Source organism: Trachypithecus francoisi, unplaced genomic scaffold (assembly GCF_009764315.1).
Source record: "Trachypithecus francoisi isolate TF-2019V2 unplaced genomic scaffold, Tfra_2.0 Lachesis_group5, whole genome shotgun sequence".
In the NCBI taxonomy this organism is placed as follows: domain Eukaryota; kingdom Metazoa; phylum Chordata; class Mammalia; order Primates; family Cercopithecidae; genus Trachypithecus; species Trachypithecus francoisi.
Window position 1 is genome coordinate 70,179,886 of NW_022681470.1, and position 26,683 is coordinate 70,206,568.

The window sequence follows — 26,683 nt, forward strand, 5'->3', positions numbered from 1 at the left end:
CATGGAATGCTTTTCTATTTGTTTGTGTCATATCTGATTTCTTTCAGCAGTGTTTTGTAATTCTTATTGTAGAGATCGTTTACCTCCCTGGTTAGCTGTATTCCTAGGTATTTTATTATTTTTGTGGCTGTTGTGAATGGGACTGCATTCTTGTTTTGGCTCACAGCTTAGACATGATTGATGTATAGAAATGCTACTAATTTTTGTGCAGTGATTTTTGTATTCTGAAACTTTGCTGAAGTTGTTCATAAGATGTAGGAGCCTTTGAGCAGAGACTGGGGTTTTCTAGGTGTAGTACCTTGGGAAGAAAGATAGTTTGACTTCCTCTTTTCTTATTTGGATGCTTTTTATTTCTTTCTTTTGTCTGATTGCTCTGGCTGGGACTGCAGTACTATGTTGAATAGGAGGGGTGAGAGATGGCATTCTTGTCTTGTTCTGGTTCTCAAGGGGAATGCTTCCAGCATTTGTTGATTCAGTATGATGTTGGCTGTGGGTTTGTCATGGATGACTCTTATTATTTTGAGGTGTGTACCTGCGATGAGTAGTTCATTGAGGATTTTTAACAAAAAGGGATGTTGAATTTTATTGACAGCCTTTTCTGTCTATTGAAATCTATTTATGTGATGATCACATTTATTGACTTGCATATGTTGAACCAACCTTACATCCCAGAAATAAATCCTACTTGATCATGGTAGATTAGCTTTTTGATGTGCTGCTGGATTCAGTTTGCTAGTATTTTATTGAGGATTTCTGCATCTTATATTCTTCAAGGATAGTGGTTTCAAATTTTTTTCATTGTGTCTCTGCCAGGTTTTGGTATCAGAATGATGCAGGCCACATAGAATGAGGGAGGAGTCTCTCCTCCTTGATTTTTTTGTGTTTTTTTTTTGGAATAGTTTCAGTAGGATAGGTACCTCCTTTTTTTTTTTTTTTTTTTTTTTTTTGAGACAGAATTTCACTCAGTGCCCAGGCTGGAGTGCAATGGCATGATCTTGGCTCACTGCAACCTCCCCCTTCTGGGTTCAAGTGATTCTTCTGCCTCAACCTCCCAAGTAGCTAGGATTACAGGTGCCCATCACCATGCATGGCTAATTTTTGTATTTTTAGTAGAGATGAGGTTTCATTATGTTGGCCAGGCTGGTCTTGAACTCCTGACCTCAGGTGATCTGTCCGCCTCAGCCTCCCAAAGTGTTAGGATTACAGGATTGAGCCACCATGCTTGGCCACCTCCTCTCTTTTGTACATGTGGTTGAATTTGGCTATAAATTCATTTTGTTCAGGGCCTTCTGTTTGGTAGGTTTTTAATTACTGATTCAATTTCGCAACTTATTATTGATCTCTTCAGATATTCAGTTTCTTCCTGGTTCAGTCTTGGGAGGTGGTATGTTTCCAGGAATTTACCCATTTCTTCTAGGTTTTCTAAGTTTGTGTGCATAGAGGTGTTGGTAATAATCTCTGAAGGTTTTTTATTTTTATTTTTTGAATTTTTGTGGGGTCAGTAGTAATGTCCTTTTGGTCATTTCTGATTGTGTTTATTTGGGTCTTTTCCCTTTTTTTCTTTTTTAGTCTAGCTAGAAGTCTGTGAATCTTACTCTTTCAAAGAACCAACTTAAAAAAATAGTTTGTGTGGTTTTTCTTGTCTCCGTTGCATTCAGTTCTGCTCTGATTTTGTTTCTTTTATTTTGCTACCTTTGGGAGTGGTTAGTTCTTGTTCTTCAGGTTTCTCTTGGTGTGACATTAGGTTGCTTATTTGAGATCTGACTTTTTAATGTAGATGTTTAGCACTGTTAACTTTACTCTTAACACTGCTTTAGCTATGTCCCAGAAATGCTGGTATGTTGTATCTTTTTTTTTTTTCGTTAGTTTTGTTGGGTGGAGTGTTCTGTAGATATCTGTTAGGTCTGTTTGGTCAAATGTTGAGTTTTGGTTCTGATTATATTTGCTGATATTCTGCCTCAATTATCTGTCTAGTTCTGTCAGTGGAATGTTGAAGTGTCCCAGGATTGCTGTGTGATTCTCTAAATCTATAGGTCTCTATGAACTTGTTTTGTGAATCTGGTTGCGCCATTGTTGGGTGCATATGTATTTATGATAGTCAAGTTTTCTTGTTGAATCGAACTTATGTAATGCCTTTCCTTGTCCTTTTTGATCATTGTTGATTTTAAGTCAGTTTTTTTGGGAATGAGAATGGGAACCCTGTTCTTTTTTGTTTTCCATTTGCTTGATAGATCTTTCTTCATTCCTTTACTTTGAGCCTGTGGGTGTTACTGCATGTGACATGGGTCTCTTGAAGATAGCATATAGTTGGGTCTTGCTGTTTATCCAACTTGCCACTCTGTGCCTTTTAATTGGGGCATTTAATCTGTTTACGTTCTTCTGGTTAAGAACCATTGCTGGGGAGCTAGTGCGGTCTTTTGGATGTAAGAAGACGCTCTGGCTCCTAGAGTTGCCAGAGTTCTTGCACTGGTTCTTTCTCGTCTGTGTGGGCTGATCTTCCTTTAACTGTGGTGTAATTTGAGTATGGTCAGTTGGCTTTATTTCTGGATGTTTTCAGGTGGATGAAAGTTTGTAAAGGGTCTTTGCTTGTGGCTGAATTCTTGGCATTGGTTTCACAAGGTTGCAAATTATTTTTGATGTTGAAGTTTGGGCTGCCATCCAGTAGATGGCGGTTAAGCAACCACTACCCTGATCAGTCAGCAGCCAGCAACATAGAGGCAGTATTCCCTCTACAAGCAAAAAGATTGCCACTTACTGAAGGCTCAGATGATCATTAGCATTTTTTAGCAATATTTTTAAATTAAGGTATGTACATTGTTTTTAAAGATGTAATGCTATTGCACACATAGTACACTATGAATGGTGTAAATGTAATTATTATGTGCACTGAGAAACAGAATGTGTGACTTGCTTTATTATCATATTCACTTTTTTGCAGTGGTCTGGATCAGAACCTACAATATCTCCAAAGATATGCCTGTATATGTATTTTTATTTTTCATAGATTATGTATATTTAGCAAATTTAAAAGTAAATTAAAGGCATCATGGCCTTTACTACCCCTGTGTATTTTATATCTCTAGACTATAGGGTCATTCTTCTTCATATCAACAATGTATTTATTATACTTAACATATTCTATGGGAAGGATTTTAATTGTAGATTCAATTTCTTTAGTAGATATTCAGCTATTATATATATTTCTTCTTTTGTGAAACTCAGCAAGTTTTATTTTTCAAGAAATTTGTCTATTTCACATAAAAGGTGAAATTTAATTGTAGAAGAGTTTATAGTATCTCCTAATCTTTTGGATGTCTGTTGAGTTTTTCTGGATTTTGGTCCCTTATTTGTTACATATTGTTTTCTTAGTCACTCATGTTAGCATTTTATCAGTTTTTTTAATGTTCAAAAGAATTAACATTTATTTTGCTGTTCTATGTTTTCTGTTTTACAGATTTGTATTCCTTTCTCTCCTTCTACTTACATGAAGTCTGAGTATTCTTTTTATATTTGAGTTAGAAGATTACATCTTTGAGTTTCAGCCTTTTTTTCCGTATGCATTTAGGACTATTAAATTTTCCATTAAGTATTTGTTTAGCTACCTCCTATAGATTTTGATATGTCAAACCTTAGTTATTATCAGTTCAAAATATTTTTCATTTTTTGTTTTGATTTTTAAATCTCATTTTATTAGTTTTCTATTGGTGCTATAACTACTTAACATAAACTTAATGATTTTCGAAACAGATTTTTAATTTTATGGTTTTGTAGGTTAGAAATCTGACATGAACCACACTGGGCAAAAATCATGGTGTGAGCAGCACCTTTTTTTTTTTTTTTCCCTGGGAACTGCACGTAAAAATAACTGTTTTCTTGCCTTTTCTAGCTTCTGGTGGCCACCTGCATGCCTTTGCTTATGGTCCCCTTTGTCCATCTCAAAGCCAGCAGTTTTGCATTGCTCTGACCATTCTTTCATGCTTACATTTCACAGTGATCTTCAGCCAGGAAAGTTTATCTGGTTTTAAGGAGCTATATGATTGGATTGGGCTCATGTGAATAATCTAGGATAATTGCCCTATATCAAAACCCTTAACCTTAATCACATTTGTAAAGTTTCTTTAGCCACATAAAATAACATAGACACAGGTTCTGGGCTTAGGGCATGAACATCTTCAAGAGTCCACTCATTATTCTGCCTCCTGTACCTGTGAATTACTTAGAAGTATGTCATAATTAGCATAAGCATATTGTTTAATTTTCTGGCAGTTGGAATTCTTTAGTTTTTTATTTTTTAGAGACAGGGTCTTGCCTTGTTGCTCAGGCTGGAGTACAGGGGCACGATCATAGCTCACTGTAGCATCAAACTCCTGAACTCAAGTGATCCTCCCACCTTAGCTTTCAGAGTAGCTGGGATTGCAGCTGTGAAAGAATTCATAGAAATGGGAGTCTCACTGTGTTGCCTAGGCTGGTCTTGAACTCCTGGCTTCAAAAAGTACTCCAGCCCAAGCATCCCGCAGTGCTGGGATTATAGGTGTGAGCCACTGCGCCTGGCCCCCTTTCTTGACCTTACTAGGTCTACTTTGCCAGCTTCTTCTTCCCCACCTGATCTTTAAATGCTGAAATTCATCGTGACTTGGTTATCAACCTTCTTAGGCTCTTTACCCTATTCTCCTTAGGTGATTTCAGGATTACATACTTTAATAACTGTCTACAACAGCAGTGTACAATAGAAAAATCATATCAACACATATGTAATTTTGAATTTTCTAGTAGTCACATTAAAAAAAAAAAAAAAAGATTTAGGGCCGAGTTCAGAGGCTCACACCTATAATCCCAGCACTTTGGGAGGCTGAGGCAGGTGGATCACGAGGTCAGGAGATCGAGACCATCCTGGCTAACATGGTGAAAACCCATCTCTACTAAAAATACAAAAATTAGCTCAGCATGGTGGTGGGTGCCTGTAATCCCAGCTACTCGAGAGGCTGAGGCAGGAGAATCACTTGAACCTGGGAGGCAGAGGTTGCAGTGAGCCAAGATCGTGCCACTGCACTCCAGCCTGGGTGACAGAGCAAGACTCCCATCTAAAAAAAAAAAAAATTATACTACTGACCAAGATGGGTAACTAAAAATACCAGACAATATATTTAACAATGATTTTCAAGACACTGGGTGTCAGGTAATGAAAGACAGTGATTTCTGAGAGGAAACAGATGAAGTTAGGCTCACGATTGTCTCAGGTTGCTGTCTTGAATTTCTAGGTTGTGGTGCAGGGAGAAGTAAGCCATTTGGATCCTGGCAGAACCTCTGAGTTAAGAAGATGAAGTTGAGAGGCTAGGAAGAATGAAGTTAGAGTTTGTAGTTAGAGCTGCCAGGATACGATATTTAGAATTATTGCCTGATGTCCAATGTCTTGTCTAGAGGAGAGATAATAGTACAGAGATTGGTAATGTCTCCTGGAATATACACAGAGTACTCATTAGTGTATGCATGTGGGGAAGCTATTCAAGACCAAAAAAGATATCCCAAAAGGATTCCGAGACTCAATTCTGGTTGCTCACACAGGGCTGGGAATAATGTCTTCCTAAGAAGTAGTCTCAGAAACCTCAAGTATGTGGCATTAGATAGAATACATAGAAGAAATAATAATACTGTGGAATAATAATTAGGCCCATTCCCACAAGAATTTAAAAAATATATAATTTTATTTTTTTCCAATTGTTTGGTAGGTACATAGTAGGTGTATATATTTATGGGGTGCATGAGATGTTTTGATACAGGCATGCAATGTCAGATAAGTACATCACGGAGAATGGGGTGTCCATCCCCTCAAGCGTTTATCCTTTGAGTTACAAACAATCCAATTACACCCTATGTTTTTTTAAAAAATGTACAATTAAGTTATTATTGACTATAGTCACCCTGTTGTACTATCAAATAGTAGGTCTTATTCATTCATTCTGTTTTTTTTTTTTTTGGTACATGTTAACCATCCCACCTCCCTGCAACCCCCAATTATCCTTCCCAGACTCAGGTAACCATCCTTTTACTCTGTGTGCTCATGAATTCATTTTTTTTTTAAAAAAAAATATTTAGATCCCACAAATAAGTAAGGACATGCAGTGTTTGTCTTTCTGTGCCTGGATTATTTCACTTAACACAATGATTTTCAGTTGCATCCATGGTGTTGCAAATGACAGGATCTCATTCTTTTTCATGACTCAATAGTACCCTTTTGTGTATATGTACCATTTTTTCTGTATCTGTTCATCTGTCAGTGGATACGTAGGACACGTAGATTGCTTCCAAATCTTGGCTATTGTAAATAGTGCTGCAGTAAACATGGGAGTACAGATATCTTTTTGATATACTGATTTCCTTTCTTTGGATTATATACCTAGCAGTGGGATTGCATTTTTTTTTTTTTTTTTTTTGAGACAGAGTGTTGCTTTGTCGCCCAGGCTGGAGTGCAGTGGCGTGATCTTGGCTCACTGCAACCTCCACCTCCTGGGTTCAAGCAGTTCTCCTGCTCATCCTCCTGAGTAGCTGGGATTGATTACAGGCACCCGCCACCATGCCCGGGTAATTTTTTGTATTTTTAGTAGAGATGGGGTTTCTCCTTGTCAGCCAGGATGATCTTGATCTCCTGACCTCGTGATCTGCCCGCCTCGGCCTCCCAAAGTGCTAGGATTACAGGTGTGAGCTACCATGCCAAGCTGTGGGATTGCAATTTTTTTTTTTTTTTTGAAGAACCTCCAAACTGTTGAACTATGTACAGCATAGTGCTTGTACTAATTTACATTCCCACCAACAGTGTACCAGGGTTCCCTTTTCTTCACATCCTCACCAGTATTTGTTATTGCCTATCTTTTGGATATAAGCCATTTTAACTGGGCAGGGATAATATCTCATTGTAGTTTTGATTTGCATTTTTCTGATGATCAGTGATGTTGAGCACCTTAAGTCTGTTTGCCATGTGTATGTCTTTTGAAAAATGTCAGTTCATATCTTAGGCCCATTTTTTGATCAGATTATTAAATTTTTTTCCCTATAGAGTTGTTTGAGCATCTTACATATTCTGGTTATTAATCCCTTGTGAGATGGGTAGTTTGTAAATATTTCCTCCCATTCTATGGGCTGTCTCTTCACTTTTTTGATTGTGTCATTTGCTGTGCGGAAGCTTTTTAACTTGATGTGATCCAATTTGTCCATTTTTGCTTTGGTTGCTTGTGCTTGTGGGGTATAACTCAAGAAATCTTTGCCCAAACCAGTATCCTGGAGATTTTCCCCAATGTTTTGTTGTAGTGGTTTTATAGTTTGGGTTCTTAGAGTTTGAGTCTTTAATCCATTTTGATTTGATTTTTGTGTATGGCAAGAGATAGGGGTGTAATTTCATTCTTCTGCATATGGGTATTCAGTTTTCCCAGTACCATTTATTGAAGAAACTGTCTTTTCCCTAGTGTACGTTCTTGGCACCTTTGTTGAAAATGAGTTCACTGTAGGTGTGTGGATTTGTTTCTGAGTTCTCTATTCTGTTCCACTGATCTATGTGTCTGTTTTGATGCCAGTACCTTGCTGTTTTGGTTACAATGGCTCTGTAGCATAATTTGAAGTCAGGTTATGTGATTCCTCCAGTTTTTTTCTTTTTGCTTAGGATCACCTTGGCTATTCTGGATCTTTTGTGGTTCCATATACATTTTAGGGTTGTTTTTTTCTATTTCTGTGAAGAATGTCTTTGGTATTTTGATCGGGATTCCATGGGATCTGTAGATTGCTGTGGGTCATATGGACATTTTAACAATATTGATTCTACCAATCCATGCACATGGAATATTTTTCCATATTTTGATTTCCTCTCCAGTTTTTTTTCATCAGTGTTTTATAGTTTTCATTGTAGAGCTCTTTCACTTTTTTGGTTAAGTTAATTCTTAGATACTGAATTTTATTTGTGACTGTTGTAAATGGGATTACTTTTTAAATTTCTTTCTCATATTGTTCACTGTTGGCATATAGAAATGCTGATTTTTGTACAATGATTTTGTATCCTGCAACTTTACTGAATTTGTTATCAGTTCTAATAATTTTCTTGTGGAATCTTTAAGTTTTTGCAAATACACGGTCATATCATCTGCAAACAAGGATAATTTGACTTCTTCCTTTCCAGTTTAGATGCCCTTTGTATCTTTCTCTTGTGTGATTGCTCTAGCTAAGACTTCTAGTACTATGTTGAATAACAGTGGTAAAAGTGGACATCCTTCTTGTGTTCCTGATCTAAGAGGAAAGACTTCAATTTTTCTGCATACAGTATACTATCTTTGGGTCTGTCATATATGGCTTTTATTAGGTTGAGGTGTGTTCCTTGTATACCTAGTTTTTTGAGGGGTTTTATCATGAAGGGACATTAAATTTTATCAAATGCTTTTTCAGCATCCATTGAAATAATTATTTGGTTTTTATCTTTCATTCTGTTGATATGATGTATCACATTGATTGATTTGCATATGTTGAGCCATCTTTGCATCTCAAGGGATAAATTCCCTTGGTCACGATGTGTGATCTTTCTAATGTATTGTTGAATTCAGTTTGTTAGCATTTTGTTGAGGATTTTTGCATCGATATTTATCAGAAATATTGGCCTATGGTTTTCTTTTTTTTTTTTTGATGTGTCTTTGTCCGGTTTTGATATCAGGGTAATACTGGCCTCATAGAATGAGTTTGTAAGTATTCCCTCCTCCTCTATTTTTCAGAATAGTATGAGCAGGACTGGTATCATTTCTTCCTTAAATTTTTGATAGTATTCAGCAGTGAAGCCATCAGGTCCTGGGATTTTCTTTACTGAGAGACTTTTTACTGTGGCTTCAATCTCATTATCTGTTACTGGTCTGTTCAGGTTTTGTGTTTTTTACTGGTTCAATCTTGGTAGGTTGTATGTAAGTAGGAATTTGTCCATTTCTTCTAGACTTTCCAATTTATTGACATATAGTTGCACGTATTAGCTACTAATGATCCTTTGAATTTCTGCAGTAACAGTTATAATGTCTCCTTTTACATTTCTGATTTTGTTTATTTGTATGTTCTTTTTTTTCTTAGTTTGGCTAAAAGTTTGTCAATTTTGCTTACGTTTTCAAAAATCCATCTTTTTGTTTCATTCATCTTTTGTATTATTTCATTTCAGTTCATTCATTGCTACTCTGATCTTCATTATTTTTTCTACTCATTTTGGGTTTAGTTTGCTCTTGCTTTTCTAGTTCTATAAGATGTGTTGTTAGATTGTTCATTTGAAGTTTTTCCTCTTTTTTGATGTAGGCACTTATAGTTCTAAACTTCCCTCTCAGTATTGCTTTTGCTTTATCCCATAGGTTTTGGGATGTTGTGTTTTCATTATGATTTGTTTTAAGAAATTTTCAGTTCTTTTCTTTACTTCTTCATTTACTCGCTGGTCATTCAGGAGCATATTGTTTAATTTCCATGTATTTCTGTAGTTTCCAAAATTCGTATTGTCATTAATTTCCAGTTCTCTTGTGGTCAGAGAAGATCCTTGAAATAATTTCAATTTTTGTTGAATGTTTTAAAACTTGTTTTGTGACCTAACATGTGGTCTGTCCTTGGAAATGATCCATGTAGTGAGGCAAAGAATGTGAATTTTGCAGCCCTTGGATGAAATGTCCTGTAAATATCTATTAGATCCATTTGGTCTGTAGTGTAGATTAAGCCTGATGTTTCTTTGTTGCTTTTTCTGTCTGGAAGATCTGTCCAATGCAGAAAGCGGGGTGAAGTCTCCAGCATTATTATATTGGGGCCTATCTCTCTTGTTAGCTCTAATAATATTTGCTTTATGTTTTTGGATGCCGCAGGGTTAGGTGCATATATATTTAAAATTGTTATATCCTCTCACTGAATTGACCCCTTTATCGTTATATAGTGACCTTGTTTGTCTCTTCTTATAGTTTTTGTTTTGAAATCTATTTTGTCTGATATAAATATATCAGAAAATATTTTTTAGTATCCATTGGTGTGGAATATCTTTTTCTATCCCTTTATTTTCAGTCTGTTTGTGTCTTTTTACGTGAAGTGTGTTTCTTGTAGGCAACAGACTCATGGTTCTCGTTTTTTCATTCATTCAGCCAGTTTATGTCTTGATTGTAGTTTAGTCCATTTGCATTCAATGTTATTATTTATAAGTAAGGACTTACACCATTGTGTTATTTTTTTTCTGGTGGTGTAGTGGTCTTTCTTCTTTCTTTCCTTCCTGTCTTCCTCTAGTGAAGGCGATAGGATTTAGTTTCTTGCTTTTTATTTTTTTGTATGTACATTATATGTTTTTTTGTTTGAGGTTACCATGAGGCTTGCAAATATATCTTAAAACCCATTATTTTAACTTGATAACAACTAACACTTGTATAAACAGACAAGCAAAAGGAAGACTAATAAAAACTCTACACCTTAACTTTGTCCCCCAGCCTTTAAACATTTTGTTGTTTCTATCTTATTGTGCTGCCTGTGTCTTGAAAAGTTACTGTTTTTCACTGGTTTATCATTCAGACTTCCTACTTAGGATAAGCACTGCTTTCACATTCCATACATTTAGATATATTGCTTTCATTTTCACTCAGCTTGAAATAATTTCCAGTTATCTTTGTTTCTTCTTTGATTCATGTATTTTTTAGATACGCATTCTTTAGTTTTCAAATATATGTGAATTTTCCAATTTTTTATTGTTGATTTCTAGTTAATTGTTATGGTTAGTGAATATAGTTTGCATGATTTAAATTATTTTACATGTGTTAAGACTCGTTTGGTCTGTCTTGGAGAATGTTCTATGTGTGCTTATAAGGAACACATACTCTGCCGTTTTTGTGTGGAGTATTCTGTAGATTCAGAATTCAGGTTGGTTGATAATACTGTTCAAGTTTTCTACATTATTACTGATTTTCTGTCTCTCTGTTCTAGCAATTATTGAGACATCTCTGATGAGTATTGTTGAATTGTCTATTTCCTTATTTCTGTCATTTTTTGCTTCATCTGTTTTGGAGATCTGTTAGTAGATACATGCATGTTTATAGTTGTTACAGTTTCCTGATTAATATAGCCTTTTAACATTATAAAATGTCTATTATTGTCTGTGGTAACTTTTTTTCTTAAAATAGATTTTGTCAGATATCGGTAGAGCTGTCCTCTCTTATGACTACTTTTTGCACAGTATGTTTCCATTTTTTTATTTATAACCTGGTTGCTTCTTTGAATCACTGTGTATCTTCTGTAGACCGGATATAGTTAGATCCTGTATAGTTTTTTTTAAATGCAGTCTTAGAAGTAAGCTCTGCTTTTGATTAACATGTTTAATTTATGTACGCTTAATGTTTGACAATGTATAGAATTCAGCCGTTTGAAATGGTATTAGTTAAATACATTTGTAGATGTGTAAGCCCGGTAACTCAGTATTATGACTTCTTGCTACTCTCACCCTGTGTTTGATTACTAGCCTTAACAGGTAAGATCTGTCTTGTTCTCTTGCCTTGTCTTGGCAATGTGTGTCTTATTCCAGCACCCTTGAAACTAGGGCTCTGTTCAGTTTTGATCAGACCCACCTACAGGTTCCCGAAAATAACCATTTGACCTAAAACTCAGGCTTGGCAGCTGGGAAACTCTCATTTAAGTTGTTGTAATACTTTTCCAATCTTTGTGGGAACAAGGTGGAGATAGACAGATACCCATAACATCACAGTAGCTAATATTCAGGGAAAGCAAAGTTTAATTAATTTTAGTTTATTCTACTTACAAAAGGAGTAGCTCAATTTAGAGCAATTTGCATCAAAACAAAGAGTTAAATAAACTTGGACACATAGGGCTACTTTTCCAGTATTTTTTTTTTAACTTTTTTTGAAAACATGTAGACAAAAAGTCGTGTTCCCTGAAAGTTGTTTATTACCAAGGTTTTTCTGTGCTAAAATTAGTAGTCACAGATATGTGAAAAATTGCCCTCTTTTTTAAGGAAGAGAAGGAACCCTAGAAAACTAGTGTAGGTTTGTAGTTCTTTCTTAATCTTAGATTTAATTTGCTCTGGAAACATAGAGCTTTAGAGATTACTTACCTAGGGCCACCAGGAATGTCCATCTGGGAATGATTATTGGTATACACTATTACTTATTATGTAATAGTAGTAGTAGTAATAATGGTTATGATGATCTCTCATGTAGTGAGAACTCAAGAAGGACAAAGTTCATATGCAAAACAGTATGTTTGCTTTTTCATTTGTCATTTCAAGATATATGTTTGGTGGATCTAGATGGAATGGATTTTATATCATTAAAAAAAACAATGAACCCTTAAACTTCTGTTGATAACTCAGGAGGCTTAGTGTACTATAGCCTATTGGCATAAAGTGCTGAATTTCCCACAGGGTTACCACAGAAGGAAGAAAGTCTGGATGAGTAGTTTCCTGGCATATGCTTCTTGAATTGTTGGCTATTTTGGTGTCAAATTTTATGTTGAGAGTTTTCATGTTTTAATGACAAAAATGTTTACTGGAAATTATAGCTTGGAAAAGAGAGCCACTTTCCTGCTTCAGTAGAAAGCTAGGTAAAGCATTGATGTGGGGTAAAGTAGCTGTGGAGTTTTATATTCAGATTCTATGAACAGTAAACAGAGCATCTAAAATAACCACTTGCACATTGCAACAAACACATCATCATTTGCTTAAAAAAGAGTTATAATTACAGTTGACGAAGCATGGACACCATAAAAAATGCATTAGTTTGGCTTGACACATTAATTACCTGTTTTTGCAGATGTTTTTATGTATTGTTGTGTGAACAGTTTACAAAATAATTACAGGAAAGTCATATGGAAAATAAACTAAGTGGGTGGTTTCTCATCTAAATATTTTCATTCATGTGAATCTGTGAGGCACAGCTGCTCTATAGCAAAAGCGGAGAGATAGATGAGGATTCTCGAAGTGTTTTTTATTAGCCGATCTCTGTCATCAGTATCACCACATTTTTATATCTTTAGCAATACAGTTTAAAAACATTTGAGATGGCTGGTTTATTCCCTGTGAGTACTCAAAAAATTTTTGATTCTGATCAGAAGAAATGTGATTATCTATGATTATTTTAAAGTAAACCAAATGAAACAAAAAACCCTAAATGAAAATCTATTATTTTAGTACTGACAGGGTATTAGGCACCTTGAGAAAGAGTTAATCGCTATTTTGTAATTACTTGAGTTATGCAGTTTTATATTACTTATAGCTTGTTATATCTTTATAATTAAAGTTTGTCATGTGTAAATTACACAGTTCAGCTTATTTCTTCTGTCTTATGAAGTATTAAAACTGTAAATCTGCTTTTTCTCAGAAGCATACTGTGTTGCCATTAGTGTTCTCAAAATGGGTTTCATCTGAAAAATAGCCAGGTCATTATACAGAGATATTTTACCTTTACAAAATATTAAGGGACACATCTTTCAAAATTATAACTGTCAAACAATAAAAAGATAGCTTTTTAGACATCATTCTGTTTACACAGTGGTTTATACTTACTTAGAGTATCTATGCTATATTTTCCTCGTGTTATGACAATTTTTCGTAAAATTAAATCAAAATATAGATTCTCTTTTTAGTCCAATCATGCTTCTTTTGGACTATGTTCACCTGTATTCCTTTTGTTTGCATTTCAGCTACACAGATGATGAAGGCCATAATTAAAGATACTTTCCCTGACATGCATTTTATATAGCTATTGTTTAAGTTAGAGAAAGGCACTAAATTGTAGAAAGAGGTAATTGATACATCAGTATGCATGAAGGTATTGTTATCAGACCTTATAATAGTGGTGGCAAGTCATATACACCATGGAATACTATGCAGCCATAAAAAAGGATGAGTTCATGTCCTTTGTAGGGACATGGATGAAGCTGGAAACCATCATTCTGAGCAAACAATCACAAGGACAGCAAACCAAACACCGCATGTTCTTACTCATAGGTGGGAATTGAACAATGAGAACACCTGGACACAGGGCGGGGAACATCACACACTGGAGTCTGTCGTGGGGTGGTGGCATGGGGGAGGGATAGCATTAGGAGAAATACCTAATGTAAATGACGAATTAATGGGTGCAGAAAACCAACATGGCACATGAATATATATGTAACAGACCTGCACATGTTGTGCACATGTACCCTATAACTTAAAGTATAATAAAAAAATAATAATAGTGGTGGCAAGTAATTTATATACTTATCCATTCATTTGTTTAACAAAATTTTATTGAAGGTCTTCTACATGTAATGTTCTATGACAGTGCTGAGACGACTATAAACATTGAGATGACCATGTGCCTGGAACATAGTAGATAACTCAGAAACTATTAGGCGTCTTTTAAAGGGGATAGGAGGGGCAGGAATAAATGGTAGAGAACATTTTCACTCTGGTAGCTTATATAAAGAAAGTTAATTGTTGGGGAGGATTTTCTCTGTTACTCTGAAATTGTTTTCAAATGTGATATAGTCTGAGAGTATTACTTGACTCATTCTTTTTGTTTTTGGAGACAAAGTCTCACTCTGTCACCCAGGGTGGAGTGCAGGGGCACCATCTCAGCTTACTGCAGCTTCTGCCTCCCAGGTTCAAATGATTCTCCTGCCTTAACCACCTGAGTAGCTGGGATTACAGGTGTGCACCACCATGCCCAGCTAATTTTTGTATTTTTAATAGAGGTGGGGTTTCACCATGTTGGCCAGGCTGGTCTTGAACTCCTGACCTCAAATGATCCACCTGCTTTGGCCTCCCAAAGTGCTGGGATTACAGGTGTGGGCCACTTTACCTGCCCTCATTCTTTGAATTGTTTAAATATGGAGATATATCTGTTTATGTTAACAGCCATTTGAAGAAAGATGGAATGGGGTCTGTTCTAATTCTGATGTATTAATACACTAAGTCAATTTAATTTTTAAGGTAGAGATGCATTAAAGGAGTTTGAAACTTCATGGGTTGAGAATAATAAACTGCTTGTTATCAGTAATTCTCTTGATCACTTTACATCATTTCAAAGGAAAAATATGGGAATTAATATCATGGCATCAAGAAAACAATTATTGAACTCTAGATTCTTCCGTAGATTTGCTACTTCTCTTAAGATGTATCTTATGGCCAGTGAAACAATGAGCAGAATCCTTTTTTGGGGGTCAGGAGACTTTCCATATTTAACAGTATGGCAGATTAAAAATTCATAATGTACGTGGTGTTTCATTTCCAAATTTTCTCTGATTATATTATTATTCCTTCTCATAAGGAAAAATTTTAGTTCCTTAGTTTTGGCCCTTTCTTTTTCCTTTGATGTCTGTCATTCGCTCTTTGTGATGTTTTAATCTTAATTTTTTATAAGCCATTTGACTTTAGAACAAGAGAAACTTAAGGGATTGCTATTATTATTATTTGGACAAGAGTTTGGACTGCAAATTATTATTTGGACAAGAGTTTCTCATCACTAAGAGACTGGCCATTTTTATTGCCTGGCCAATATCTCTATCTGTTGCCCAGGCTTGAGTACAGTGGTGCCATCACAGCTCATTGCAGCCTGGAACCCCTGAGCTCAAGCAATCTTCCCATCTCAGCCTCCCCAGTGGCTGGGACTACAGGTGTGTACCACCAGGCCTGGCGAATTAAAAAAAATTTTTTTGTAGAGGTGGGGTCCCACTATATTGCCCCAGCTGATCTCAAACTCCTGGGCTCAAGCCATCTTCCTACCTCAGCCTCTCAAAGTGCTGAGATTACAGGCGTGACTCACCCTACTTGGCCAGCAATGTTACTTTGAAGGGAGTAAATAAGTCTGGATTCTCTCTTTAAAATTGCATAACAAGGAAAAATAGGTTAGGGAGCAGAAAGAAGTTGTTGAGTCTAAAAGAACACTATCCCTGTAGGTATTTAACACTCTATGATATAATGATGTATAATATGTGTTTTCATTTAGTGTTACTGATAGCAGAAAAACTGCTAAACATCATTGAAAACAATCATAATTGAGGCATTGCTTGGGCATCAATATTATGACTTTTGCTTTTACTATTCTTTGGTGACTCTCTGAATTTCTAGGGGTCACATGAAATTGGTTTTGAAAAAACGTTAATAGGGGGTTGACTAAATGCAAATGGAAATCAGATTCCCTGACTGGTTCATGTTATACATGGAAAGGCTGATGGCTTCAGAGTTGTGGTAGACACGTAGAACTATAAATTACTGTTCTTCTCAAGGTTGCCTTTTGTTGTCAGAACACTTAGCATAAGGCAGAAATGGTAGGCTGTACCTGAAAAGAACAAAACACCATTATACGTAATAAATCAGCACTTAAAAAAAAACTGACTATAACTACCAAGGCCATCTCAAGCGTGAGTTTTCTTTTATGTGACTAAAGTTGTTAAAAAAAAAAAAAAAAGAAAGCAAAAAAGCAGCAACAAACAGAAACTCAAACCCGGTTTGATTTGGATGTTCTTTCTATTGTGATAAATCTGAATGAAATCAAGCATGCTCGACTAAGCACAGGGCCCACTGGGAGAGTATTTGTGGTGTAGCGAAATAAAGATAAGAATATAATAAAATGTGACTAAGTAGAGTCTTATGTGGGGATTAAGTTCTGTGCATGTGGCAAAAATCAAATGGAGTCAAAATACTCTTAATAACCCCTTAAAATTTCCCATGAAACACAGATACAGACACATTGTCTTTCAAGATGTTTAAATTGGCTTGTTCTTCCTCCAGCATGGCTTTTCTTTTGTTAAACAAATGATGAGGCTGTTAGTTATATTCTTTTTAGTGACTAGGGGTAGAATTGGAAGAACTATTTTTTATTCTAGGTTGCTAAATGAATTGTATTAGTTCCATGAGTAAAAATGCCCCTTGAGTTTTTTTTTAAATGGGTAAATGAGAAAAGGCCATTGTTTTCCAAATAAATATTTGGGTAATAAAGATGTTCAAGAGACCAGTTTTTTCCAGAAAGGCCTATTCTCTTTTACATGGTATGACATATACCTCTTTGTAGCTCCAGTTCTCCTGTATGTTTGTCTGTTGTCTTTGTCTTTCCATTCTGATTCCACTTTGTTTTGTTGCCTGACAGGCACCTTTCTCAAATTCTTATGTTTATTTCTCTGTATCTTTGTTTCCATACTCACCTGTGCTTCTCCCATGCTCTGTATTTTTCTTGTTCTATTCAGAAACAGTTGAATAATCAAATTCAAATTCAGTTACGGTACTTTATATTGAAAGGTAGCTTAAGATAGTGGCAAGTACCCTGAAGTATGGTGTATGACATGGTTTAGGTTCAGGCTCTTAAAGTAACTGTGTAGCTGAGAAAGGCATTTCACATTCCTGAGACTTAATTTTCTTATGAAAGAGAAGAAATATATTTCTTATAAATAGAATGTAGTATAATGAAGGGTGCCAAATGGTGATGGCTTCTTGGATAAGTTAGAATTTCTGGATTCCGTTATCTGTATACCATGCCTTCTATAAAACTTTTCTTAGTTACTGAAGTCAGAGATGGTGCACTGAGAAACACAGGATGGGTAATTGAGTGTTTCTGTAAATTTCATCAACAACTTTGGATTTTCTCCTCACATCTACTCAGCCACTCCCTGTCAGAGATCACACACTGTAATCACCCTGTATGATCAGAAATTGAGAAGGTGAAGAAACACAGGTTGTCACAATCCACATTAAGACATCTTTCATGATACACCAGAACTTTTTAACATAAAGGTTATTGAATAATGGGAACAGTTTTTCTTTAAAGATGGAATCTTGCTCTGTTCCCCAGGCTGGAGTACAGTGGTTCATGCAGTGACATGAGCATGGCTTACTGCAGCCATGATTTCCTGGGTTCAAGTGATCCTCCCACCTCAGCCTCCCAAGTAGCTGGAACCACAGGTGCACACCAACATGCTTGGCTGGTTTTTGTATTTTCAGTAGAGACAGACATGGGGTCTTGCTGTGTTGCCCAGGCTTGTGTTGAACTCCTGGGATCAAGCAGTTCTCTCACCTTGGCCTCCCAAAGTGCTGGGATTATAGGAGTGAGCCACAGCCTAGTTTTTCTTTTTTGAATGCGTAAGCCCAGTAGAAATTCTTGCTCTAGCTGAATGATTAACAGATAATCATTGTGGACTGTGTGTGTGCGTATTTTAAAATGGAGAACAAGAAATCAAGCAGGTTAGAGTTAAGTAAACATTTTTTAGTCAATTAAAATCTGTTTAAAGTCACATTTGTCAGTAATTTGACTAGTTAGAAATATCCTGGAACTCTGTAGAGTCATCTTTTTTTTTTTTTTGCTGATGCTGACAAACCTGAATAAACATCCAGGAGCAGAAATCTTCAAGAGATAGTTTTTATTCTTGAATGCTGCTTTTGATCAGCAGTAATGATGACCTCCTTTTAAGGGACTGATAAGGAAGGAACCATAGTATTTACGTATAAGGTTACTTTTTTTTTTTCCGAGACCGAGTCTCGCTCTGTCACCCAGGCTGGAGTGCAGTGACGTGATCTCAGTTCACTGCAACCTCTGCCTCCTGGGTTCAAGTGATTCTCCTGCCTTACCCTAGTGAATAGCTGGTATTACAGGTACCCGCCACCATGCCTGGCTAATTTTATGTTTTTTGTTGTTGTTTTTGTTTTTTTGAGATAGAGTCTCTTACACTGTCGCCCAGGCTGGAGTGCAGTGGCACGATCTTGGCTCACTGCAAGCTCCGCCTCCTGGGTTCACGCCATTCTCCTGCCTCAACCTCCCAAGTAACTGGGACTACAGTTGCCCACCACCATGCCCAGCTAAGTTTTTGTATTTTTAGTAGACCAGGATGGTCTCGATCTCCTGACCTCGTGATCCACCTGCCTCGGCCTCCCAAAGTGCTGGGATTACAGGCATGAGCCACCGTGCCTGGCCAATTTTGTGTTTTTAGTAGAGACGGGGTTTCTCCATGTGGGCCAGGCTGGTCTCAAACTCCTGACCTCAGGGGATCCACTTGCCTCGGCCTCCCAAAGTGCTGGGATTATAGGCATGAGCCACTGCACCTGGCCTATGTATAAGGCTACATTTAAAAAGCCTTTCAGTATTTCCATCACTTCATTGTAGTTTCCTTGGAAGTGGAACCACCATATTCAGCAGGAGTCCATTTCAACTTCTGGCTTCTGGTTCTTGTTTCTCTGTTGCTATGGAGACTGCCTAGAAAGTGGCAGAAAAACCAAAAGTTTAAAAAATAGTAATTTGATTATAAAATATGACTTTAACTCTAGCTTTAACTAGGTGTTCCATATCTTGGCATTTTCGAATTCCAAATTATTTTGTGAGATGAGTTGATTTTTTTTCACAAAGCAAATTTTGAAACGTTATTAAAGCTTAAACACACTGAATTTAAAGGTAAATTGCCATAGTTTTTATTATATTTGAGCCTAAGGTGGATCAAAAATCTTAAATGGGGATTTAAATTAGGGCTTGGAAGGCATAATCTGAAATGAGAAGAGCTGGTGAGAATGGAAATAGCAGACTGCAGACACAGTAAACCCTAAACCAAAGGACTAGTATTGTGTAGAAATAGTGAATAGCTGTTATTATATGGCATATTTATCTTCAAAGTATGTTATAGTTATTTAAGTGATTTTCACAGAAGATACTCATTTTTCAACTGAGTAGAAAAGCCCTCTAAAACCTTGCATTTAGAAGTAAGCAGATTGTAAGGGTAGAGGTAGAAGTACACTGACATTTTAATTGTGGGTTGAGGAGTTGGAGAGTTAATACATAAATGTAGATGGTTCCACGGTTAAAAAGCAATAGAATTTTTTCCCCCACCAAGACCAGTTATATTTGTGAATTCCTCATAAAAGAGAAGAGGTGGAATAGTAATGTAAAAGCGTGAAAGGAAAGTTATTTAGCAAAATTGCAATCCCAACTTTGTTGCAGCTTTTCGTTGAGGTCTGTATTTAGTCAGAATTCTTTGGTTTGCATGTGCGGAAATCCAAATTTGAACTACCTCAGGGAAAGAAGGGCAGGAATGTGGCTTTGCCTGAAATCAGGGATGCCAGTTACGTTAGAGGAATGTAGGTTCACCTGAAAACACTGGGATTTCTTTCTATTTTCCTTTTAAGTCTCCCATATCTGCTTTCTGAGTCGAGTTCGCTTTTTCACATTGGCCTTTTTTTTGCATTGGCAGAAACCGGCTGTTGGCAGTTCGTACTCCTCTTATTTACAGCTTGAGTAACAAAGACAGTCCAGTTTGTGTTGTGCCAATTCCTCCCTTCTTAAACTGTGGCCAGGAGGATAGGATTCTATGATTGGCTCAGCTTGTGACTAGGGGGGCCCACCCTTGGCTAAATGGACCTTGGTGATTAGAGGGACTGACATCTGAAACAAGAAAGCAGCTTTCATTCAAACCACCTGGTTAGTGATGGGGGGAAGGGGTAGAAGAATAGGATGGGAAGAAGAAAGGATCATTTCCCAGAAGCAGGAGAAGATGCTGTTCCAGGCAGAAATAAGAAGAGGGTTCTATTAGTAGTCTTTTGGGGGAAATTATCTCTTTTTTATAATTCATTTCACTTCAGTTCAGCAAACTAGGAAACATTATTTTATAGGATTTGGTTTTTAGAAAAAACCAAGGTTGTAGACACACACACACACACAAAACATCTGTTGCATTTGGTCCTATTTGTTGAGTTTGCTTAGGTGTATAATGTCTGGACTACAGCTAGTCTTTTTGTCTTCAGAGCTTTTTACAGATAGACATTTCTTATATATTTGACTCCTACTAAAATACGTCAAATTGTCAATACATATTTAAATAGGAGAATGTTAGAATTTGGATAAATGAAATCAGTGGGGGGTAGTAGTTAGACTTGGTTGATATTAATAACTTTCATGTCTTTTCCAATTTTGAATATCTCTTCTTTTCAGTTAGAAACGTGAATAAGCAGCACATTGGGTACAAGGAAGTTAATTTTCAGGTTGAACTGAAGAAAGTTTATTTTTTACATATTCAGATTTTTTTTTTAGGAGAGTCAAGCCCTACCCGTCGAGAAGCTGTGAAGAGAAGAACAGCTGAGTATCTCATGCGGGCCGAAAGTATCTCTAGTCTTTATGGGAAACTTCAACTTGATGATGTATCTCAGGTATGTCTCATATTTTGTTGTGTATTTTCTTCAGTGATTTTTTGCTGTCTAGTCTGTCAGCTTTATTTGTAATTAGAATGTTATAGGATTTTGATTTTTTGAATTTTATTAATAATTTTCATAAAGGTTGTTGGTAGAGAGAAAAGCATTATAGCAAACCACCAAAAGTGGAATAAAATGACACTTGCTTTCTCCTTTTCTTGGTCTTTTATTAGTTTCTTACCGTACCCTTAATTTCCTCATCTGTAGATTGACAGTAATTTATACTGTTATGATATCTATTTGTATTTGGACTTTTTAAAGTTAGATTGTGATTCTTGTATAATTGTTCTCCAGTTTTATTGATTCATGTTAAAACTATTCATTTTAAGCATAACTTACACAAGTATATGCTATTGGTCACTTGAAATTATAAAAGCATAATTCTAGCAGGGATAGTTAGGTTATTTGGGACTTCCCCTAGACTTGTCTAAGGCAGATGAATGCTGAAAACGTTAGAAGCATTGCAGGTTATTATTGTTTTTATGCTGTATCAACCTGGATTTGGCAAATTTCTGGAGGAAACTTTTCTGTTATTTTTTTCTTTATATCACACTAAGCTTTTCTGATGCAATTTAAGAATTGTGTCTTCTGGAGATGGGAAAAGGGTTTAGTGTTTTTTTTTGTTTTTTTTTTTTTTTGAGATGGAGTCTCAGTCTGTCCCCTAGGCTGGAGTGCAGTGGCACGATCTAGGCTCACTGCAAGCTCTGCCTCCCAGGTTCACGCCATTCTTCTGCCTCAGCCTCCTGAGTAGCTGGGACTAACTTTTTTGTATTTTTAGTAGAGACGGGGTTTCATCATGTTAGCCAGGATAGTCTCGATCTCCTGACTTCATAATCCGCCTGCCTTGGCCTCCCAAATAGTTTGTTGTCTTCATTGATCTAAGAGTCAGGCAGCCTTGTTCATATCCAGCTCTGCCACTTGAAGTCATAGAAGATTGGACAAGATGCTTAATCCCGCTTCTGAATGTCAGTTTCTATATCTGATTAATGAGAATATAGTGATTTTTTGCTGGGTAGTTACTAGGATTAAATGAAGTAAAAAAAAAAAAATCACTCATATGTGGATTACACAGATACACATAAATCAAATGCCTCTCTAGCACAAAGATCAGCCCATAAGCCAAAAACTTAAGTTTTAGCCTCATTCTTCATTTCCCATTCATATACCGCCTTACATACTTTTTCCCACACATTTTTATGCTTTGTATACTTTTTGAAAATGATAAGATAGCACTGATCTTAGTACTGATAGTACTGATCAGTGTAAGACATTCTGAGAATTTCTGATGTTAAGTGTTTGACCATGTCTTATAGAACAAAAGGATTGTATTTCAGCTTGCAAGCAATATACTTATGTTGCTTTAACATAATGATTGTGTTTTAAATGACATTATTCTGCTGATTCATTTTCAGATTGTGAATTACTGTGACTCTTCTAGTCTGTATTCTGTTTGCTAATCTATCCTATTCTCTATCATGGTTCTTTTAATTATATTATTAAGTTTACTTCCTTTACTTTTTTGCCGTTGAATTTTATCTTTTTAAGTGGAATATTTATGTGAACATTACTTTTTCCATGGGATTGGCAACCTTCCTCCTGTGTAGTACTAATGTGTATATGTACTCAATTTCATTTTGGAGGGGGGCATTGATAAAAGCATTAACATAATTCCCTGCAAACTTGTTTTACTAAATATGTCTTATAAATATTCTAAAAATTGTTTTAAATTGTTTACTTTTTAAATTTTTTTTTTTTTTTTTTTGAGATGGAGTCTCGCTGTGTCACCCAGGCTGGAGTGCAGTGGCGTGATCTTGGCTCACTGTAACCTCTGCCTCCCGGGTTCAAGTGATTCTCCTGCCTCAGCCTCCCAAGTAGCTGGGACTACAGGCGCATGCCACCATACCTGTTTAATTTTTGTATTTTTAGTAGAGATGGGGTTTCGCCATGTTGGCTAGCCTGGTCTCGAACTCCTGATCTAAGGTGATCTACCCGCCTTGGCCTCCCAAAGTGCTTGGGATTACAGGCGTGAGCCACCGCGCCTGGCTAATATTCTAAAAGTTTTAGGGATTTAAAATTATCAGTCTTCTATTCATTCTTATAACATTAAATTTGAATGGTCTACCTATACTTATTTATGTAATCCTCCCACTTTTGCATTCCTGTTAGTTTCCTATAGGCATGTCTATGAAGCAATAATTTCTTAGGTAAATAAGTACGTTGAGCCTCCTGTGTAGTTTAGACTAGAAGAATAGAACCATGAAGTATATCAGTCAGAATTTCTTCAAGTATAACTGCTAATGAGAATAAAACAGAAGAGATCTAATATAGGAAAGGTGATTACATTTGATTATACACTAACTCATTAAGCATCTGTTAAGACTGTGTATAGAATCAAACTAGATATACTTTGGAGTTATACAAAAGATGATGACACAGCCTGCTCTTGCAAATCCTGTAGCATAGTTGAGGACCTATATATGTACATAGTTGAGCAAACAAAGTTACACTGGTAAGAGCCATGTAGAAGAATGGGAAATTCTATCAGAAAGGATAAAAAGGGGTGTCATCTGAATCTGATTTGACATGTAGGATTTTTTCAGTTCTTAGGCAAGGAGGCTAGAGGAGAGTAGGCACAGTATTTTTCTCTCACGGTAAACATTTGCTTTTTAAATTTTCCTTTTGTATATTATTTTGTTAAGCCTGGCCCGTTTTGGCCAAGAGCATGCTTGATTATTTTCTTATGTATAATTTAAAAGTCTTTCAGAGGATTGTGATTAGCTTGGTGCATTTATTATTCCACTTCTTTAACCATCTTTGGGCCTGAATTTCAACCAACACGATGAGAAGATTTATATAAATGATTTCTAAGGCCCCTTTAGCTCAAATTTGGTGCAAAGCAGATATTACTTCTCTCTGGAATCAGTGTGCAAACATTTCTTTCTAGCCTGGTTGATTAAGACAATAGAGGAACCCTTTTTGACTTTTTAAATTTTTCTTAGTTACTGTTTTCTCCTTTGGTACAGTCTGTCATGACTCCTTCCACCCAGGTTTTCGGTGATGTTTTAAGTGTTTGCTTTATTGAACTTTAGAGATCCTTATATAGTAAATACAAAAGTTCTAAGTTTCCCAGTCATTCAAGTTAATGTCCTTTTTGCAAAAGCACAGAAAGGAAAAAAAGCACTCTCTTACTCTTTTTCTTCATTGCTTCATTACTAAAAGGTTCCAAGAAAATTTAGGAGCAGGTTTCAGAAAAAAAAGAAATGAGGTTTTTTTGAAGCAAAGGTTGAATCTTAACTGAAGGAGACAGATTTCTTTCTTTCTTTTTTTTTCTTTTTTTAAAAAATAAATCTTAGGCAACACTGAATGATTTAAGAAGTAATGTTAAAAGAGGCTCTCCATGGAAAAGATTTAGAATAGTTTTTTTGCTTTTTTTAGCTGTAGGAATTTGAAACTCTGGATCAAATTTAGAAAAATACAATAAATGATCTAAATTTAGAACAAAATATTGTGTAGTTTTTAAGGTGTGGATATGTTTTTATTCAGTTACAAGGTGTGAATGAAAATTAATATGTAGAATGTATACCTTTCCTGAATATTTGTAGATTTTGAATGCAACTGATATAATAATACTGAAAGTGTTTTTCTATTGTGCATTTTGTTTGCTTGTATTATTAATTGATATTATTCCATTATTCCTTAGAAAATATTTTAAATTTGCTTTCAGTGAGACATTTGCTTAAGTCAGTAATAGGCCTACAATTCAGTGTCAGGCTTGAAATGTGACCTAGTGCAGCTCAGGAGACTGGGTATTAGGGTTAGTAGATTGCCCATGAAAGTCTTTGCAAAGCCAAAAATTCAGGGATGAAGCCAAATTCAGGAGCTCTGGCATAATTAGACATTAGAGTTCAGAGTGTGGTTTCTTGATACACTCTTTGTGGTACTTTCCTTTTGCCCTTGATTGCGTATTTTCCTGCAATAGTGGTTACTCTCTCTCAGGTTATTTGAGGAGTAAGTAAACCTCTTTTAAATGTGGTTGGTGAACCAGCATCATTAGCATTACCTGAGAGCTTGGTGGACATGCAGAATATCAGACCTACTGAATCAGAATCTTCTTTTTAACAAGATCATCAGGTGATGCACATACACATGAAAGTTTAAGAAGTACTGCACCAACAGATTGGGAAGAATGGAGAGAGCTCATTGAGAACAGGAAATAATATCGAGTGAAAAAGACAGTGGGCAGGCTGAACAGCAACTTCAAAAACAAATCCCCAAACAGAAACAAAGCCTTTTAAAGAATGTACAACAGGCCTGTAATCCCAGCACTTTGGAAGGCTGAGGCAGGTGGATCACTTGAGGCCAGGCATTCGAGACTAGCCTGGCCAACATGGTGAAACCCCGTCTCTACTACAAAAAAAAATTAGCCAGGTGTGGTGGCACATGCCAGTAACCCCAGCTACTCAGGAGGCTGAGGCACGAGGCTATCGTTTGAGCCTGGGAGGTCGAGGTTGCAGTGAGCCGAGATCGTGTCACTGCACTCCAGCCTCAGCGACAGAGCAAGAACAACAATAGTAAGTAGGTTTTAACTGGTGTGCCAATTCTAATCCATGAGTAGTGGCTGCCAGGAGCGTTGTATTGAGAAGAGTTGTGAGACTGTGGGATTAGCAGAGATTCCTGCCATGGACTTGACCAGTTGAATGATATGTACTTGCCACCTCTGCTTTTGAAGATTGTTGGGTCATGATGTATTCTTGTCTCTTCCCTTGTCTCTCTTCCCATCTATACCAGGTATAGATGAATACAACTATTCTTTGCCTCTCTGGGCATCTTCTGCTATAATAGCTAATAAATATAAGTGAAAATCTTACTTTTCCATCAAGGAACTCAATCATATTACATAGAAATACCCTGCTTCTCCCATTGCACTTCATAGCACAATGGGCTGAGTTTCACCTAACAACATTCTTTTATTGCATAAGTGAGATTTAATTCTCTGTTATCTATTACCTACTTTTGCTAACCTTGCTGCGTCTCAGTTTTCTCATCTAAAAAAAAAAGTTGGACTTGATCTCTAAGGTCTGTTTCTGCTCTTAAAATTCTGTGGATTTGTATGTCCTTTTGCCATCTGAAGAAAGGAGTAGATCTATAGGATTCTACCCAATTTAAGCACTACATATGAGAAATACAATTTTTTTTATTGATGATTTTATTTCATGATCTTTCTTTGTTCATTTCTGTGATCTCAAACTTTTATAGATGGTTAAAGTAGAAAGAGAACTTTAATGATCACTTTGCCTTTGGTCATTTCCCCTTCAATTTCCCCATTCACGTCTTTCCAAGAGTAACCTTATTAAATCACTGTTTTCATTGGGTTACTTCTCATAGAAAAACTTGTTGTCTAGACTTCGGAGACTGTATAGTCAAGACTTTTCTTCTTGGCATTCGAGGCCTGCGAAAACTGACCCTAAGTGTATAATTTTATTTTCTTCTGTTCTCCAATTTGAA

The 26,683-nt window shown here is 36.3% G+C and overlaps 1 protein-coding gene across 18 annotated transcripts in view; it reads left to right on the plus strand.

Moving 5' to 3' along the window:
• RPS6KC1 (ribosomal protein S6 kinase C1) overlaps positions 1–26,683 on the plus strand; it is a 218,266-nt gene that overhangs the window by 92,813 nt on the left and 98,770 nt on the right. For 17 of the 18 annotated variants that reach the window (XR_004434345.1, XM_033199771.1, XM_033199778.1 and 14 more), the window contains one exon: positions 21,021–21,136. Coding sequence is in view for 17 of the 18 variants with exons in the window: in XM_033199771.1 (XP_033055662.1) it covers positions 21,021–21,136 (116 nt within the window). In the remaining variant the exon portion in view is untranslated. Of the gene's footprint in view, positions 1–20,267; positions 20,412–21,020; positions 21,137–26,683 lie in introns of those variants that run through there. The other variant, XM_033199780.1, reaches the window with a different exon arrangement.